Source organism: Symphalangus syndactylus, chromosome X (assembly GCF_028878055.3).
Source record: "Symphalangus syndactylus isolate Jambi chromosome X, NHGRI_mSymSyn1-v2.1_pri, whole genome shotgun sequence".
NCBI lineage: Eukaryota > Metazoa > Chordata > Mammalia > Primates > Hylobatidae > Symphalangus > Symphalangus syndactylus.
In genome coordinates, this window is record NC_072447.2 from 90696509 (window position 1) to 90716657 (window position 20149).

The 20149-nt window shown below is 34.7% G+C and overlaps 1 protein-coding gene across 2 annotated transcripts in view; it reads left to right on the plus strand.

Annotated features, from left to right (window-relative positions):
* APOOL (apolipoprotein O like) overlaps positions 1–20149 on the plus strand; it is an 86173-nt gene that overhangs the window by 42027 nt on the left and 23997 nt on the right. For both annotated transcript variants that reach the window (XM_055267314.2, XM_055267315.1), the window contains 5 exons: positions 834–938; positions 5789–5908; positions 8773–8827; positions 10253–10351; positions 18614–18705. In XM_055267314.2, the coding sequence (XP_055123289.1) occupies positions 834–938; positions 5789–5908; positions 8773–8827; positions 10253–10351; positions 18614–18705 (471 nt within the window). The remainder of the gene's footprint in view (positions 1–833; positions 939–5788; positions 5909–8772; positions 8828–10252; positions 10352–18613; positions 18706–20149) is intronic.

A 20149-nucleotide genomic window follows, 5' to 3' on the forward strand; every position in this document is an offset into this window, starting at 1 on the left:
GGAAAGCTTTACAATTGGCCTTGTTGAATGGATAATCTTTGGGAATTATTTTGGTACCTGAATAACACTAGAAGACTTTATTCTTAGAGCCGGTACTTTTCCTCATTCTTAATTCAAATCAAGTTATAGCTAAAACAAAGATCACTTTTTGCTTTAGATTTAGCAAGAAACAGGTAAAAGGGAATGCATTGGGAAAATCGAGGCAAAGGATTTATAATAGAAAGAATTCATTTTTTATGGATAATGTTAATATAAATTGTATTTCAAGATGCAGGCTGCATCACTCAGTACTCCAGACCACTCTTATCCTTTACTTTCTCCAGAGCATTTATCAACTTATAATATAACATATAGTTTATTGTGTTTATTGTCTGTCTCCTCTCTACTAGAATGTCATTTGTATGAGAACAGGAATCTTTGTTTTGTTCACTGATATATTCTAAGCACTAAGACCAGAGTCTGGCACATAGTAGGTGTTCAATTGATGTTTGTGGACTGAATGAATATCAAGACCAATCCCACTCCATTCCTCAGATTTTAGTAATTATTACATTGCTATATTATTACATAATAATATTCCAGATTAATATTATATTGCTATATTTCTTATGAAGTAGTTAACAAACAGGTAAAAATAGTGCTCTGCCATCCAGTGTGAGAAGATAATTTTATCAACTATGTCTTAAAAATGTATGAGGTAATTTGGAGTGTTTGAGTATTTAATATATTAAAGTGAAACCAATAGATTTCCTGAGATTCTTCCAGAATTTATTAGGAAATGGAAGATGGAAAGCTTTTCAACTAAAAAGGTGTTTTTGATATATCTTTCTTAGATGGGAAAACTGACAACCATGCCTGCAGGTCTGATATATGCATCTGTAAGTGTACATGCAGCCAAAGAAGAGGAATCCAAAAAGCAGCTAGTGAAACCAGAGCAGGTAATTTGCCTATAAAGGTTTATTAACTTTGTATAATATCAAGATGACACAAAAGCTATATTTTTAAAAATCATCTTTGCTCATCAAAAATGTCTTAGAAGTCTTTGTTAGATAGATTTTAAAAGTTGAGAGAAATAGTTATGAAGTATCTCAAAAGACAATATGTAACTCAAGCATCTAAAATTCTAACTCCAATGAAAAACAACTAGTGATTTTTCTTAATGAATAATCAATAAGTAGTGGAGGGTGTTAGACGTTCTAGGCAGTCTGATTTTTCTTTCTTGAAAAACTTACACAGGTACATTCAGTATTAGGAAACTTGAGTTTAAGAAAGTCATTAAGATCTCAGTTTTGGAAGTGACCTTATATGTTTTCTAGATAAACCTTCTGTACGGTACTGTAATTCCCTCTATAGTAGGCACATTTAGTGGCCATATATCTTCTACATGAATAAAACTCTAGGTAAAGGAGCCTAAGGAGCCCATTCCGTTTTCTAAATCCTCTCATTTAACTTAAGGTCCTTTCTTATGTCAGATAGAAATTTGTCTCATAATAACTTCTACCTGTTGGTGCTGTATCTCTTGCATTGGTGTCATACAGAAAACTCTCTTTCAAAAAACAAGCCTTTAAATATCAGTTATACTTTAAGTAATTTTGCTTCCAGGATAAACATTTTAAAGCATTTAGTTGCTTCAACTATTTCTCATACATCACAGCTTTGAGTTCCTCACTATCATGATCAGCCTCTGCCAAGCATGTTCAGGATAGTTAGTGTTTTCTTCAGGTGTAAGTAGTTTGTTTTTCTTTTTAAAAAACATTTTGGTTTTTGGTGCCATGACTTGGATGTATGAACCACGGTGTTTTGACTGCTACAGGATAGAGTCGATCTCTGACTTCTCCTCTTCTAGATGTTATATTTCTATTAATGCTGCCTAAGATCACGTTAGTTTTTATATTTGAGCGCTCAAAATCAACCATGCTCATAAGCAGCCTTTGACCATGACATAGTAAGCATGTGGTTCTCTAAAATTCATTAAGCCTTTTTACATGGACTACTGGTAAGGTATGCCTCATCCCAGTTTGTACTTAGGCATTTGAACTTTTTGGACTCTGTTGAAGGTATATTTATACCTGTTTAAATTTTACCTTGTTGATCTGGCTTATCATGCCAGCCTGTTTAGCTGTAATTGTGGTTACTAATTCTATTCATCATTGTGCTTTTTATCTCTTCCCACTTTAAGTCACCCTTAAGATTTATCTACACACTTAATAATATGTTTTTGAATCAGGCCTGAATTTGAGTCCTGATTCCATGAGTGACTAGTTAGATGACATTGGGCAGAATTCTTAATGGTGTCATAAATATTCTGTTGTATGAATATACTACCATCAAATAAATGTAAAATTTTCATAAATTTTTGGAAATGTAGACTATTTCCAGCTATTGCTATTGTAATCAGTACTTGTTGAACCACTTTGTATTGAATCTGTATATACATCTATAACCATTTCCTTAGAATGAATTTCTATAAGCAGAAGTGTAGGTCAAAAGGCACAAAAAATTGATAATATTCCAAACTAACATGCATAAAGATAATATTCATAAATTCAACCAAAAATATTTTCTAAGCTCCTCTTATATATTTGTGAGGCACTGTTCTAATTACTAGATAAAGTTTATTTTCATTAATGGTCTAGGGTAGAGTCATTTCCCTACCTGCTAACTGATTCTAAGCATTTTTTTATTTTTTCTTTTTATTAATCTTAGGAGGATGTTGATTTTAAGGCTTCCTTGACACTCCCATATCTGGACAGCTCAAATCTAGGTAGGAAGATAAATCCCTAATGGCTGAATTTAATTTTTGAAATTCTAAAATAAAGTAGTGCTGTTTATTATGGAATACACAGTATTCCTTGGTATTTACTGTATTCCCCAAGTACATTTTAAATATCATTTAATTGAATTACTTATTAAACAAAGTTGGTTGCCAGCTATGTGCTAGGGGCTATACACAAAGTCAGGATCTAGTCCTTGAGGAATGTAGAATTTCTGAAGGGATTAAAATGTGATTTATGTGCAACATTTCCAGCTACTTTTATTGTGTAAAGTGAGCTATACTTCCGTTTAAATCTGTAATAACACTTCTACTAAACCAGAATACTTTATGAATGAAGTGTTCTGGTTATTTGGTTATTTGAATCTTTTGGTAAACTTGTAGCTAAACAGAAAATCTGTTTTAGTTCAACTCTTCTCACTAAACATCTTTTTAAATATTCTCAGTGTATTCCTTCCTTATATGCCATCTAGTGAACATAATTAAATCTCCCTTTAATAGAAAACTCTGTAGGACCATGAGACAATCACTTTTTTAACCATGAAATCGGTAGTATTCAGATCAGTAAAATGACTGGCAATTGGAATGCATGTATACAGCCAGCCCTAGACATCCCTGGACATTTCTTTTTAAAATCCCTCTATGAGATGAATTATACTTATTTTCTTGTCATTTGCTTGTTATCACTGAGAAATAACAGAAAAATACTGATTTGAGAGTTTTAGTTACTTTGGTTCAATTTAATTTTAAATGTGATTTTATAGCTTACTCAATGTAATCATAATTTCTAAATGAGAACATACAAGTTCTATCTATACAATAAGTGGCATTTAAGCCCCAAGGCCTCTAAAATTTGTAGTGAGAATGCTCTTCTCAGTGGAGACTGTAGTAACATCCTACTGGTTAGCTCTTAAAATTAAAGTAGAGCTGAAATCCTATCATCATAAACCTTTCAACTATGCCTATGCCTTAGAAGGAAAATACTTTAAAACACTGCCTCTTAACCATTCTGACCCCTTTGAGAGTCTGATAAAAACTTTGAATGCTCTTCCTAGAAAACTACATATACAAAATTTTGTTTATAATAGGCAACAAACAGATAAAGAACCTGAATCCGTGAGGCGCGGTGCCTCACGCTTGTAATCCCAGCACTTTAGGATGCCAAGGCGGGCGGATTGCTTGAGCTCAGGAATTGGAGACCAGTCTGGGCAACAGGTGAAACCCCATCTCTACAAAAAAATACGAAAATTAGCCGGGTTTGTTGGGGGTGTGCCTGTAGTTCCAGCTACTCGGGATGCTGAGGTGGGAGGATTTCTTGAGCCCGGGAGATTGAGGCTGCAGTGAGCTGTGTTCATGCCACTGTACTCTAGACTGGATGACAAAGCAAGACCCTGTCTCAAAAAACAAACAAACAAACAAAAAAACAACTTAATCAGCAGGTTTTGATGGGGACAGAGGGGAGAGAATAAGAACAATGAGTGTAATAAAGTTTGGAATTGGGATGTGTAAATAATAAAGAGGATAGAAACACGATGGACAAACATATAAGTAAATAACGTTGCCCACTCTGACACCAGTACATCCACATATATCTCTCCTTTCTAGGGTAGAGAGGAAACTTGCCTACTTGCAGTGCACCTGCTTTTTATATATAAAATGCATCTTTAATAAGATATGCATCTCTCACCTTCCTAATTATACATAGTTGCCAATGTGGTGAATTTAATCTAAGCATTAGTCCAGAAAGATAAACACTAACTCTTGAATCCTGGTATGGGTAGTAAAGAGTCATTTAATGGTAAAACAAGACTTTTCTGACTTACTACTGGAAAAGCTTTACCAAACTCACACTGTCTTATGTTTTATATATTTTTTAAATTTAAATAAAAAAACTGACATAAAATTGTATGTATTTACCTTATACAGCATGATGCTTTGAAGTATATATACATTGTGGAATGACTAAATCTGTCTAATTTACATATGTATCACCTTGAATAGTTATCACTTTTGGGATGAGGACATTTTATACCCACTCTCAGCATTTTTCAAGAATACAATATAGTGTTAACTATAGTTTCATTTTTGTTGTTGGTAGAGGACCAAATCCAAAGTTATTAATCATCTAGTTCCCTTGATGTTGATTTGTAAACTTGATTCTTCCCAGTTCTATCTTCCTCAAACACCAAGCTTCATAGGAGGATTTATACCCTAAGTATAAAAGCAAAAAAAAAAAAATTTTTTTAAAAGGAAGTAAGTCCTTACCTGGTTAAGTTTTTCATTGTTCTTTTGTGTATGTTTGTTTTTATTAAATACTAATTAGAATCAAAAGGCTGTTCAAAAATATGAAAGGTGTGAATAATATGATGATGATAATGATGTACAACTGTATACCTACCACCCAATTTAAAGGAAAACAAAGTCCTCTGTGTTTCCATTTCATTCCACTCAGAGGTTACCATTACCCTGAATTTTTACTATTATTCCCCTCCTTTACTTTTTAATTTTACCTTATGTGGCTGTATCGCTAAGCAATATGATTTTTGGTTTTTTTTTAAGTAACCTTATATTCCTGAAATTCATCCAAATTTTTCCATGTTGCTGTAATTTTTATATTTACCCCCGATTTCTAATATTTCTTTGTACGAATATACCCCAAAGGATCCATTTTACTGTGGATGGACATTGGGTTGGTTGTAATTAAAATGTTGCTGTGAACGTTATTATACTAACTCTGGGTGTGCAAAGGCAGTAGTTTCTCTAAATATACATAGGAGTAGAACCATTGGATTATATTATATTTGGCATCTTTTAATTTCTGGGTTTTAAACAGTCTTTATTTATAAACCGTTTACCACATCATTCCTCTATTTAAGATGGTTTTTAAAAAGTGTTTTATCAGCATTTTTAGTTGTTTTTAGGAAGAAGGCTGATGAGGATTCCTGTTCTGCCATACCGCTGTTATGGACAGTCCAGCTATTTTATGTTTTTGACATGAACATTTTTTGCCTGTAGCTCCCCATATATACTGCACCACCGCTCCAGTCTAAATATGTTGAAGAGCAGCCTGGTCATTTACAAATGGGCTTTGCTTCCATCCGCACTGCAACTGGTTGTTATATTGGCTGGTGCAAGGTAAGTCAATTCTGATAGTGGTTTAATATCAGAGATTTCTGATTAATTGTTCCAGTTACCTATTGGTGTGTAGAAAACTAAGCCAAAACTTAATGGCTTAAAACCACAACCATTATATTATATCTTATGATTTTGTAAGTCATGAATTTGATCTGAGTTCAGACAGGTGATTTGTCTGTTGCATGTGGCATTGACAGAGGTGGCCCAGTGGTGTTCATCTGGCAAATGAGCTGATCTAGACAGTCCAAGACAGCTTTATTTGCATCTCTGGCACCTTGTTAAGGATGGCTGGATGCCTGGGTTCAGCTGGGATTATTGACTAGAACACTTACACGTGGCCTCTCAAGCATGGTGATTTCAAATAGTTCAGATATAACTTACATGGGTAATTCAGGGCTCCTAAAGACAATGTTACAAGTGGCCCTAGGCAGAATTTGCCAGGCTTTTTCCTACCATCAGATGTCCAAGAAAGTCACTTCTACAGCATTCTATTGTTAAGTCACTAAGGCCAGCTCAAGTTTTAAAGGGAAGGGAATTAGATGCCAAATCTCAGTAGAAGTAGCAGCAAATAATTTGTGGCTATATTGAACCTACTCTACCACTACTGCATAGATTAAAGTAGTTCAGCAAGGATTTATATCACCTAGCATGTACACAGTATCACTCACTTTTTATGTGAAGTTCTGAGATTATTTCTGAATATTTTCTTCTTTGGCTAAGCAAAGTGTTATTTACTTGTTGGGGTTAGCTCATAAGACCATTCTAACTACAGTAAGCTATTGGGCAAAGTAGAATACACGTGACTTTAATGCTTAGCCTTCAATCAGTGATATCTATCAGCAGAGTGGTAGAGTAAGCTGATACAACACTAATGTTTCATTATCATCACATAAACATCATTGTGTTAGCGTCAGCATCTCCAGTGTCAGTATCTTAATGTTGGCACCAGCGTTTTCATCATTCTGACCTAGTAAACATGTGACTTTTCCTCAAATATAGCCTGGTGGTGAACCATTGTTCTTTTTTAGTTTCTATCCATTATCTTTAAAAAGAAATCTAATGAGCTTATGAAAAATAATTTGTGCTTAGGTGAAATACCAAATCAGTGAACTCTGATAATTCCAGATAATATTTCAAATATCTGATAAATACACGATGTTATTTTTGAAAACTTGTGTTTGTCATACAATTCTTATGGTACTGGTTGTACTACACACTATTAATAGTTTGATCTAAGAGGGAAATACCTTAACCAATTATGGTCTGAATCATGCCCCTATGACTATGTGCCAATAGCTAGATGATTCAGACTTAAGCCTCCTGAGATGTAATTTTCCATAAAGTTCTGAAATTTTTCTTCAGTGAGATAAAATGTTCCTGAGAGGTCTTTAAATTGCTATTGTAACTATCATCCAATTTAAGACTCAAAAGAATGTTTTATTCCATTAATATGCTCAAACAAATAGGTTGAAGAAAGGCAATTTCCAATGCATTTTGTCCTAAATGTAAACAACTTTTTTTCCTAATTTTCCACTAAAAATGTAATATTCTTTAAAAATTATGTCTGACTCAAATTCGTTCCACATTAAACCTTGAATCATGTAGAGCAAATTCAATTTCTACTCCTGCTAGCTTAGTGTTTTGAAATTTGGGTAGCACTGACCCCAAGTGGTAAAAATGAATTCCTTAGCAGAGCTAAGAAAAATTTTTTTTGAAAGATGACTAATTTTCTTCCTTAATGGTTAAATGATTCCCAATCGACTGGTCAATAGGTATTTTAACTTTGAAGGTGAAATATTCTCAAGACAGACCCTACAGAAAAGTAGTTCAATAGCAGTTAGCATTTATGCTGATTTGTACAATTTTAAACCAAGATGAACCTCTGCATCTCTCTGATAACTATTAAAATATGTAAGACAAAATTACAAAACCAAGCTATCTCTATAACAAAAACTTATTTCTTCCCTGTCCAATATAATAATCTCTGTTTTCTCTGCTTTGAAAGTCTGTTTTGTTCTTGTTTTTATCCCAAGGTTTCATAGCAGCTAGTTCAGAGAAGGATTGTGTTTTCTGGTTCCATCGACAGAGTACAATATGACCACGAGTAAATAATTTTGTGACTTCCTTTTTTTTTCTTATCTAAGTGAGATAATACCTAGCACTCAATAAATATCTTTAACACTCTTTTGCACTAAAATAAATCAGTTAGAAACAGGTAAAGTTAAAGATTTGCTTTAAAACTTTAATTCCTCTGATGTATTAACATAGTTTTGATTTCTAGGGAATTTATGTTCCTATTTAAAAACAGGATAAACACTGGTCTATGTAGGATGATTTCTGTCCTGAGGTAATTTAGATTTTTTTTCTCATTCTAATGCACACTAAGAAAAGGGAGGAAGATGAAGCCCTTTGCTTTAGGCTTTTTGCTCTTTTTTTCCCTCCACAAATCATTATGTTTTTGCTATTGCATCTTTATTAATCAGATGTTGCTTCTAAACTGAAATATACCTCCCTTCTTCTTTATTTAAATTCCATTTATTTTTCTGGGTCATTATAAAATAAGATGATAAATCTTTTTTTTTTTTCAGTATCATTTCTGCTCTGATTATTTCATAGACACATTATCCATTTATATGAGAAAAATGGTATAAGTGTTATCCATATTAAATAGAATGAAAAGCAGGAAATGAAAACAAGCTAAGTTAAATGAGTATTCTGGTAGTGAATACATAGGAAAGCTGGATTTAGATTTGGGCATAATGTTAAGTCAACCTTTTAATATAATCTCAGAGATGCAGGCAATTTTATCTCATTATCAACAGCTTCAAAAATGCAGATGTCTTCCCCCCCTTTTTTTTGCTTAGGGTGTTTATGTCTTTGTGAAAAATGAGATAATGGATACAGTACAATTTGGAAAAGGTAGGTGGGTAAATAATTAGAAATGTTTTATTGTGTTTTTAAATTGCATTGTTTAAATGTGAGAAAAATAAACTTGGTATGTTACCCATTATCATGCATTTACCAACTCAGAAGGTACTCTCTATAGCAATTTATTGATTAATTTATTGATTATTTGTTGATTATTGATTAATAGCAAAGCAGTAATATTCATTATTCAGCAGTTATTATTGGCTAAGGTGTACTTAGCGTTTTACATAATTTTTGTCACTATTATGTTAGTATTGGTATTATAATTATTCCCATTTTACAGATGAGGGCAACTGAGGTTTAGAAAGGTTAAGTAGGTTATCGAGGTTACATAACTGTAAGTGGTAGTGCCAGGATACAAACTGAGGTCTGTTTTAACTACAAAGTCTATATTATATATCATAAAGCATAAATTAAAAACATGTCTCCATTGTTGCTAATTAGTTTAAGTGCTACTTGCTGTTAAAATACATTGAATTTTGCTGTCAATTGCTAGGAAATGTTATAGCAATCACTAACCCTGGAATATTTAAGCTAATGGTTGAAAAGCAATTATACTTTTCTCTTTAGCTTGTTAATGGTGTTTGGCAACAGATATACCTTTGTAATATTCTTAGCTTATGCCAGTTGTCATAATAAATATGTATAGGAGATAGAAAGATGAGCTAAAATGTTGAATGTTTCCATGAAGTTGATGAACTGTATTTGAATTGTCATTATTTAATGTATTAGGAATAAATTCAAAATTATATTCCTCATCAGTCATGAGGAGTAGGATTAAATATGTGATTGCCATTAAATAATTAACTATGATAGAAAAGTGTACTTTTGGAACCAGAAACAAATTCAACATATAGAAAGCCAAGAACTACTCTTCATCTACTTTTTGTCCAGGCTCACTGATGATTGACTTTAACCAACAGCAGTGGCTGTCCTGAGGTTATTAGGGAGTAGTGGCAAGCAAGGTCTAGTAGCTGTGTATATCCTTAAACTATTATTCAAAACTCCTTAATAAGGTATTTATTTCATTTCTTACTGGAGGCTACCAGTGTTTGAACAGATAAGGGCAGAAGTTCATTATAGAGATATAATACGTACACAGTCAGAAATTTACCTTATGGTAACCCATATTAAGATGTGCCCTCTAGCATTACATTTCCTTATAGTAATAACCATCAGTATCATTAAGAAAAGAAATATTAAATCAGCTACGGAAGGAAAATTTTATTTTGTAACAAGTAAATATATCTAGTTTTTTAGCTTGCTACTCATATCGTCATTATATACAGCTTTTTTGAAGAATGTTTAAACCTCATTATTGTCTTAGCAAATCTCTTTAACCTTCCTGCATTATAACTGTATAGAATGTCCAGTAGAATTCAGTTATTTATGTTAATTTTTAACTGATTTCTTGAGATGCTTATGTCTATCTGAAGAATCCTCCTCGAGATTTTCTTCCGAAAATGGGAGTTATTACAGTTTCAGGATTGGCGGGCTTGGTTTCAGCGAGAAGAGGTAGGGTTTTTAAAAATATATTCTCTCTTAATGCCATGATATTAGTTTCTGAATTTTGCTGTCATGAGAAAACCTCATATGGTTTATTGAATATTATCTGGATAGGCTACTGTAAAGATTTTTAGATTCTGTATTACAGCATGCTTACTTTGATAAGGACTTTGTGTTTTCAAAACTATAGCTATTCCAAAGGTTGTTCAACATCATTAGTCATTATGGAAATGCAGATGAAAACTAGAATGAGATACCATGTCAGTCCCAACAACATTGGTCAGGATGAGAACAAGAGAAAATCACATTTTATCTCATATATCAATATCTCTGTCTCAAATCTTTAAAGTAGCTGCCAGAATATGGGGGTCATGACTGAGAAAAGTAGTTTGAGTGATTAGTATGTATTTTTACATTAAGTTAAAACTCTCAAGAAATTTTTTCGGTAGTTAGTGACTCTTAAGGTCTTAAAAAAAAGTTACCTAGAAAACAAAATGACAAATTATAATTTTAATAGAAACAGCTATGTATTTAAAGAAATTTTTGGCTGGGCGTGGTGGCTCACGCCTGTAATCCCAGCACTTTGGGAGGCCAAGGTGGGTGGATCACCTGAGTTCGGGAGTTGGAGACCAGCCTGACCAACATGGAGAAACCCCATCTCTACTAAAAATACAAAATTAGCCGGGCGTGGTGGCACATGCCTGTAATCCCAGCTACTCAGGAGGCTGAGGCAGGAGAATCACTTGGACCCGGGAGGCAGAGGTTGTGATGAGCCAAGATCATGCCATTACACTCCAGCCTGGGCAACAAGAGCGAAACTCCGTCTCAAAAAAATAAATATTTTAAAATTATCACACAGTAAATTCATACAATTCTATCAGTTTTGATATATACATAGAGTCATGTAACCATCACCACAACCAGGATACAGAACAGTTATATCATTCCCAAAAAGTACCTCATGCTGTCTGTCTGCAGTCAGATCTTCTTCCCACTTCTAACTCCCAGAAACACTGATCTGTCGTCTGTCACTATAGCTCTGTCTTTTTGAGAATGCCATCTAAATGGAATCATACATAGACTGGCTTCTTTCACTCAGATTATCAAGATTGTTGCATGTGTCAATAGCTTGTTCCTTTTTGTTACTAAGTAGTATTCCTTCATATGGATGTGCCACGGTTTACTTTATCACTTACCTGTTGGACATTTGGGTTGTTTCCAGCTTTTGGTGATTAGGAATATAGCTACTATGAAAATTTGTATACAGGTTTTTCATTTCTCCAAGCCTTTACTAAGCTGGTGTAGTTCTCTAGTCACTAGCCATTTTGGTCACCTTTCATCCATCCTTTGTCCACATTCCAGTTGCTAGACATTGTCCCCAAACTAAATTACTTATATTGGAAGGCACAGCTCTGAGCCAGTCTGGAATCTGATGTCAGGTACTTTGTAGTTTGTTTTTCCAGCTATAGTCCTAAAAGCCTCAAATCAAGGCATAATTAGGTACAAAACTGCTGTGCAATTATAAGAACATTCTAACATCCTAACTCATATAATATGTCTATATATATATATATAACATATATAAATATATATATGAGAGGACGCTAGAATATTCTTATTGTATATATATATATCTCATCTGAATGGATGAGATACATATATCTCATCTGAATGGATGAGATACATATATCTCATCTGAATGGGTGAGATATATATCTCATCTGAATGGGTGAGTCATATATATATATATATATATATATATATATATATATATATATATCTCCCTATAGCTAATATTAATGCTTCCCTATATCCTATTCCTTATTATAATAGGTAAGCAGTTTCTAATTGAATAGGTATTATAAATTATTCAGTAAGAAATAATTACAAACCAAGATCACCATATAAAACAATAAGACTCAAAGAATTAAATTTTGAAGGAAATTGTACAAAACATATTACTCAGTTTCTCAGTAAGAAACTTATACCATTCTTGTAAGAGAAAATGTTCCTTAGGTCATTCACTGTGTTTTCAAATGTCAGAACTAGAATAATCTAAGCCAGTGTTTTTCAAATTGGAGAGCTCAACCTATTAGTAGGTAGTGGCATAAATATAATGAATCTCAGGAGACATTTTACCTTTTTTTTTTTTAAATTTTAAGTTCCAGGGTACATGTACAGCATGTTTAGATTTGTTACGTAGGTAAATGTGTGCCATGATGGTTTTGTGCACCTATCAACTCATCACCTAGGTATAAGCCCAGCATGTATCAGCTATTTTTCCTGATGTTCTCCCCCCACCACCCTCCCACGACAGGCCTCACTGTGTGTTGTTCCCCTCCCTGTATCCATGTCTTCTCATTGTTCAGCTCCCACTTACAAGTGAGAACGTGCAGTGTTTGGTGTTCTGTTCCTGTGTTGGTTTGCTGAGGATAATGGCTTTCCATCTTCATCCATGTCCCTGCAAAGGACATGATCTCATTCCTTTTTATGGCTACATAGCATTCCATGGTGTATATGTACCACATTTTCTTTATCCAGTCTATCATTGATGGACATTTGGGTTGATTTCATGTCTTTGCTATTGTGAATAGTGCTGCAATGAACATATGCATGCATGTATCTTTATAATAGAATGATTTATGTTCCTTTGGGTATATACCCAGTAATGGGATTGCTGGGTCAAATGGTATTTCCAGTTCTAAATCTTTGAGGAATCACCACATCATCTTCCACAATGGTTGAACTAATTTACATCCCCACCAACAGTGTAAAAGTGTTCGTTTCTCTCCACAACTTCACCAACATCTGTTATTTTATGACTTTAGTAATAGCCATTCTGACTAGTGTGAGAGATTATCTCATTGTGGTTTTGATTTGCATTTCTCTGATGATCAATGATGTTGAGCTTTTTTTCATGTTTATTGGCCACATGTATGTCTTCTTTTGAGAAGTGTTTGTTCATGTCCTTTGCCTATTTTTTTTTTTTTTTTTTTTTTTTTTTTTTTTTTTTTTTTTTTTTTTTTTTTTGAGACAGAGTCTCGCTCTGTCACCCAGGCTGGAGTTCAGTGGCGCAATCTCGGCTCACTGCAAGCTCCGCCTCCCGGGTTCACGCCATTCTCCTGCCTCAGCCTCTCCGAGTAGCTGGGACTACAGGCGCCCGCCACCACGCCCGGCTAATTTTTTTTATTTTTTAGTAGAGACGGGGTTTCACCGTGGTCTCGATCTCCTGACCTCGTGATTCGCCCGCCTCGGCCTCCCAAAGTGCTGGGATTACAAGCGTGAGCCACCGCGCCCGGCCAAGTCCTTTGCCTATTTTTAAATGGGGTTCTTAGTTTTTTTTCTTATAAATTTGCTTAAGTTCCTTGTAGATTCTGGATATTAGACCTTTGTCAGATGGATAGATTGCAAAAATTTTCTCCCATTCTGTAGGTTGTCTGTTCATTCTGATGATGGTTTCTTTTGCTGTGCAGAAGCTCTTTAATTAGATCTGTCAATTTTTGCTTTTGTTGTGATTGCTTTTGGTTATTTCATCATAAAATTTTTGCCCATGCCTATGTCTGAATGGTATTGCCTATATTTTCTTCTAAGGTTTTTATAGTTTTGGGTTTTACATTTAAATCTTTAATCCATCATGAGTTACTTTTTGTATAAGGTGTAAGGAAGGGATCCAATTTCAGTTTTCCTGCATATGGCTAGCCAGTTTTCCCAGCACCATTTATTAAATAGTGAATCCTTTCCCCATTGCTTGTTTTTGTCAGGTTTGTCAAAGATCAGATGGTTGTAGATGTGCGGTTTTAGTTCTCTATTCTGTTCCCTTGGTCTGTGTGCCCATTTTTGTACCAATACCTTGCTGTTTTGGCTACTGTAGCCTTGTGGTATAGTTTGAAGTCAGGTAGCATGATGGCTCCAACTTTGTTCTTTTTTGCTTAGGGTTGTCCTGGCTATATGAGCTCTTTTTTGGTTCCATGTGAATTTTAAAATAGTTTTTTCTAATTCTGTGAAGAATGTCAATGATAACTGAATGGGAATAGCATTGAATCTTTAAATTCCTTTGGGCAGTGTAGCCATTTTCACGATATTGTTTCTTCCTATCCATGAGCATGGAAAGTTTTTCCATTTGTTTGTGTCTTCTCTGATTTCCTCGAGCAATGGTTTGTAGTTCTCCTTGAAGAGGTCCGTCACTTCCCGTTAGCTGTATTCCTAGGTATTTTATTCTTTTGTGGCAATTGTGAATGGGAGTTCATTTATGATTTGGCTCTCTCCTTGCCTGTTGTTGTGTATAGATATGCTAGGAAATTTTGCACATTGATTTTTGTATCTTGAGGCTTAGCTGAAATTGCTTATCAGCTTAAGAAGCTTTTGGGCTGAGTTGAGGGGGTTTTCTAGATATAGGGATCATATCATCTGCAAACAAAGACAATTTGACTTCCTCTCCTGCTATTTCAATACGCTTTTTTTTTTTTATCTTGCCTGATTGCCCTGGCAAGAACTTCCAATACTATGTTGAATAAGAGTGGTGAGAGAGGGCATCCTTGTCTTGTGCCAGTTTTCAAGGGGAATGCTTCCAGCCTTTGCCCATTCATTATGATATTGGCTGTGGGTTTGTCATAAATGACTCTTATTATTTTGAGACATGTTCGTTCAATACCTAGTTTATTGAGAGTTTTTGACATGAAGAGATGTTGAATTTTATCAAAGGCTTTTTCTGCGTCTATTCAGATAATCATGTGGTTTTTGTCTTTAGTTCTTTTTACATGATGAATTACATCTATTGATTTTGTGTATGTTGAACCAACCTTGCATCCCAGGGATGAAGCCAACTTGATCATGGTGGATAAGCTTTTTGATGTGCTTCTGGATTTGGTTTGCCAGTATTTTATTGAGGATTTTTGCATTGATGTTCATCAGGAATATTGGCCTGAAGTTTTCTTTTCTTTTCTTTTTTTTTTGTTGTTGTATCTCTGCCAGGTTTTGGTATCAGGATGATGCTGGCCTCATACAATGAGTTAGGGAGGAGTCCCTCCTTTTCAGTTGTTTGGAATAGTTTCAGAAGAAATGGTACCAGCTCCTCTTTCTACCTCTGGTAGAATTCAGCTGTAAATCCATCTGGTCCTGAGCTTTTTTTGGATAGTAGGCTATTCATTACTGCCTCAATTTCAGAACATTTTTCTGGCCTATTCAGGGATTCAACTTCTTCCTGGTTCAGTCTTGGGAGAGTGTATGTGTCCAGAAATTTATTCATTTTTAGACTTTATAGTATATTCGCATAGAGGTGTTTATAGTATTCTCTGGTGTTTTGTATTTCTATGGGATCAGTGGTGGTATCTTCCTTATCATTTCAGATTGTGTTTATTTGAATCTTCTCCCTTTTTTTCTTCATTAGTGTAGCTAGCAGTCTATTTTTATTATTGTTGTTGTTTTTTGTCTTTTTTTTTTTTTTTCTTAAAAAAACAGCTCCTGGATTTTTTTTTTTTTTTTTTTTTTTTTGAGGGGATTTTTGTGCCTTTGTCACCTTCAGCTCTGAAGCTTGGTTATTTCTTGTCTTCTGCTAGGTCTGTGGTTTGTTGGCTCTTGGTTCTCTAGTTATTTTAGTTGTCATGTTAGGATGTCAATTTGAGATCTTTCTAGATTTTTGATGTGGGCATTTAGTGGTATAAATTTCCCTCTTAACGCCACTTTAGCTGTGTCGCAGAGATTCTGGCATGTTGTCTCTTTGTTCTCATTAGTTTCAAAGAACATCTTGATCTCTGCCTTAATTTCATTATTTACCCAGAAGTCATTCAAGAACAGCTTGTACAATTTCCATGAAGTCGTGCAGTTTTGAGTGAGTTTCTTAATCTTTAGTTCTAATTTGATTGTGCTGTGGTCTGAGAGACTATTATGATTTCAGTTTTTTTACATTTGCTGAGGAGTGTTTTACTTCCAATTATGTGATCAATTTTAGAGTAAGTGCCACATGGCACTGAGAAAAATGTATATTCTGGTTTTTTTTGGAGGGGTGGAGAGTTCTGTAGATATCTATCAGGTCCACTTGATCTAGAGCTGAGTTCAAGTCCGAGTATCATTGGTAATTTTCTGTCTCGATGATCTTCCTGATATTGACAGTGGGGTATTAAAGTCTCCCTCTATCATTATGTAGAGGTCTGTGTCTCTTGGTAGGTCTTTAGTACTTGCTTTATGAATCTGGGTGCTCCTGTATTGGGTACATATATATTTAGGATGGTTAGCTCTTCTTGTTGAATTGAACCCTTTACCATTATGTAATGACCTTCTTTGTGTTTTTTGACATCTGTTGGTTTAAAGTCTATTTTGTCAGACACTAGGATTGCAACCTCTGTTTTTTTCTGCTTTCCATTTGCTTGGTAAATTTTCCTCCATCCCTTTATTTTGAGCCTATGTGTGTCTTTGCACATGAGATGTGTCTCTTGAATACAGCACACCGATGGGTCTTGTCTTTTTGTCCAGCTTACCATCCTGTGTCTTTAATTGGGGCATTTAGTCCATTTTCATTTAAGGTTAATATTGTTATGTGTGAATTTGATCCTATCATAATGATGCTGGCTAGTTAATTTGCAGACTTGTTAATGTAGTTGCTTCATAGTGTCATTGGTCTGTGTACTTTGGTGTGTTTTTGTAGTGGCTGGTAATGGTTTTTCCTTTCCATGTTTAGTGCACAATGCAGGTGTCTTGGTGATGAAATCCCTCAGTATTTGCTTGTCAGGATGCATTTTATTTAAAAATAGGGGAGAATAGCAAATATCAGAGTAGTTTGTTCTTGCAGACTGGCCTTTCTTACCAGGTAAAGAGAGGATGACTATAAGTCTTTTTAATCTTTAAAATGACACATAAGGAAAAACTGCCACCTACTATATTTAGGAGCAGCACAATTAGGGGAATTTGGTTAAGTCAGGGGAACTTACTTCAAGAGATACTAGGATTATAAAATAAGACATTTAACTGTAGATAATGGAATAATAGCAAGCAGGACTAGAGTAAAGGAGCAACTTAGGACATTTTAATATACTTAAACCCTCTTTCTGCATACCACAGAAGTCTGACTCTAAAGAAAAGCTAAACTAGTTTGAATCAGTCTGGCCACCCACCACCCCCGACCTCAGTCCATTATAGACATGACTTTAGAAGGCTTCCTTAATAATAGTTAAACCAGACCGAGACAGACCTCTTGTTTTTCCCTCCCCTAAACTGCAAATTCACCTGCAAACATTCATTTTCATTTGTATAATATACCAGATAGGCTGTTCCCTTTTTAGATTAGGGATTGTATAAGCTGCTTCAGATCATAAAAGTACTTATCCCAATTAAAAAACCCATCATCCAGTTACCTGGATCATATATACAGTATAAGATACTCTGTGACAAGCGTTAAACATACATATTATTTTGAACCAACAATCTGTTGGAACTAAGCTATAGCTTAAAGTGGTGGATTTCAAACTATTCTGTAGAACCCTTAGTTTCATGGAAGTCTTTAGTGGTGCTATCGGGATAAAGGAAAAGCCACACAGCCAGGGTTTGATACAGAGCTTCCCACCCCCAAGTTAGTCAGAGCAGCATCAAGTTTATAGATTTTATATATTGAAGTTCCTAGGGAGATTCTATTTGAAAGATATTTTGAAAGGATTTTGTTATCAAAAAAAGATACGAAAATAACTCTTAAATGATGCATAGTTAAGGCACTTATTGATATGCATTACTTATGTCAGGTTACTTGCAATTATTATTCAGTATTCTAAGTCAGTGACATGAAGGAGTTATGTACCTGTTAAAGTCCTTAGCTGATGATTTAGTTGAGTCATTCACCTTTCCAAATACCTAATCAAAAAAGGACATGTAAGAGAGAGTCCATTTCACTTTTACATGGTGTCACAAACACAGTAGTTAATTAATTCTCTATATTATCATGCTTTATTAGATACTTGCAAAATTGTGGTTATAAATTTGGGTTTCGTAGGACATGAAAAATACCTAGCTTTCAAGCAGAAGAAAATCATCAATTCCTTTTGTGTAGGTAATTGTGAATATTAGATTGAGAATACTTTTGTTAAATTGGACATGACAGCTAAGGGGTTATTGGCTTGAGATCCTTAAGGGCATTTTAGCTTCCATCTTGATTGGTGTAATTACCTAAAAAGTAATTTAACAGAGGGTGATGGCTTACCAGGGGAGCAAAGAAAGCATTACAGTATAAGAACATCAAGTCTCTGGTGGTATATATTTGGAGTTTAATAATTTATTTGCATTTTATAGGTTCCAAGTTTAAGAAAATTACTTATCCTCTGGGACTGGCCACTTTAGGAGCAACTGTTTGCTACCCAGTTCAGTCCATAATAATTGCTAAGGTAAGTTCTTTTTAAATAATAGCAACATTTCAGTATTTGTTTAAACTCTCAATGTGACAATATTTAAATGTTACACAGCACCTGCAACATTTAAGAGACATAGTTGGTATCAACTCTTATGTTGGCCAAATCACATTAGCATCTCAGCATGGTAAATGCCATTCTTAATAGGATGAATTTGTGTAAATATAATTCAACAATGTAAAGGCAGATTTGAAGATTACATTCAGAGACACTGAATTAGAATTTATGGGGAGAAATACTGCTCCGTTGTTGAGGTATATAAACTTCAATTTTTATTTAAAAGAAGATTAAAATGCTAGCAGCTGTTTGGTTCAGCAGATTAACCTGACATAAGAAACAACCAGTTGATAGATTGGCTTCAGTGGTTTCTGAAGGTAAAACACACATACACACACACACACATACACACACACACACACACGCACAGGAACTCAATATTGAAACCACTTAGAATTAAGAAACACCTGTATAAATGCTTATTATAGTTGTTTTGTCTTTTTCTTGTGAGCTTAAGTACAAATCCAGATTCTCTTAATGATTTGAACGGTTTTTTTCAGTATTTTATTTTTAACACATGTTCAGATGGAGAAGGAAAACTTTGGGTTATGCATTTTTTTCCCTCTTTTCCTTCTCCTCTTAATTACCAACAGTTAGCACTTCCCCCTCATGCTTGAAACAGTGTGTAGTGTTACCAGAAGGACTTTCTGTACTTGTATTCCCATTACTTCATCCCTTTAACTATTGATGTAGAGACAGTTGCCTATCAATATTTTGAGAATGTCAAGGATATGGTGTACTATATAGTTTGTAATGTGATCAAACTATAAAAGCTCATAACAAAGGAAGAGAGCATTATTCATTAAGTCTACTTATACCTGAAATAATTGATAACATGGTAAACTTATTTTTAAAACTCTTTCTTAATAATTTACATAGGAATTAACCACTTAAATTAATAAAATGCTAGTATTGAAAGAAACTGTTAAGCTCATTTAATTCAACTTTCATCTTTTCTCATTTATCTATAGGGAAACTGTTGCTCAGAGGAGTTTCACAGTGACTGACTTGCCCAGCATCATACTGACCTTCAGATTTTTTGGCCTCCATGTTCATTATTCCTCCCAGTGGATGATACTTCCACTGATTCTTCTTCTTTTTTTTTTTTTTTCTTTTTTTTTTTTGAGATGGGGTCTTGCTCTGTCACCCAGGCTGGAGTGCAATGGCCCAGTCTTGGCTCACTGCAGCCTCCGCCTCCTGGGTTCAAGTGATCCTCCTGCCTCAGCCTCCCGAGTAGCTGGGATTACAGGCGCCCACCACCACGTCCAGCTAATTTTTGTATTTTTAGTAGAGATGGGGTTTTACCAGGCTGGCCAGGCTGGTCTCGAACTCCTGACCTCAGGTGATCCATCCGCCTCGGCTT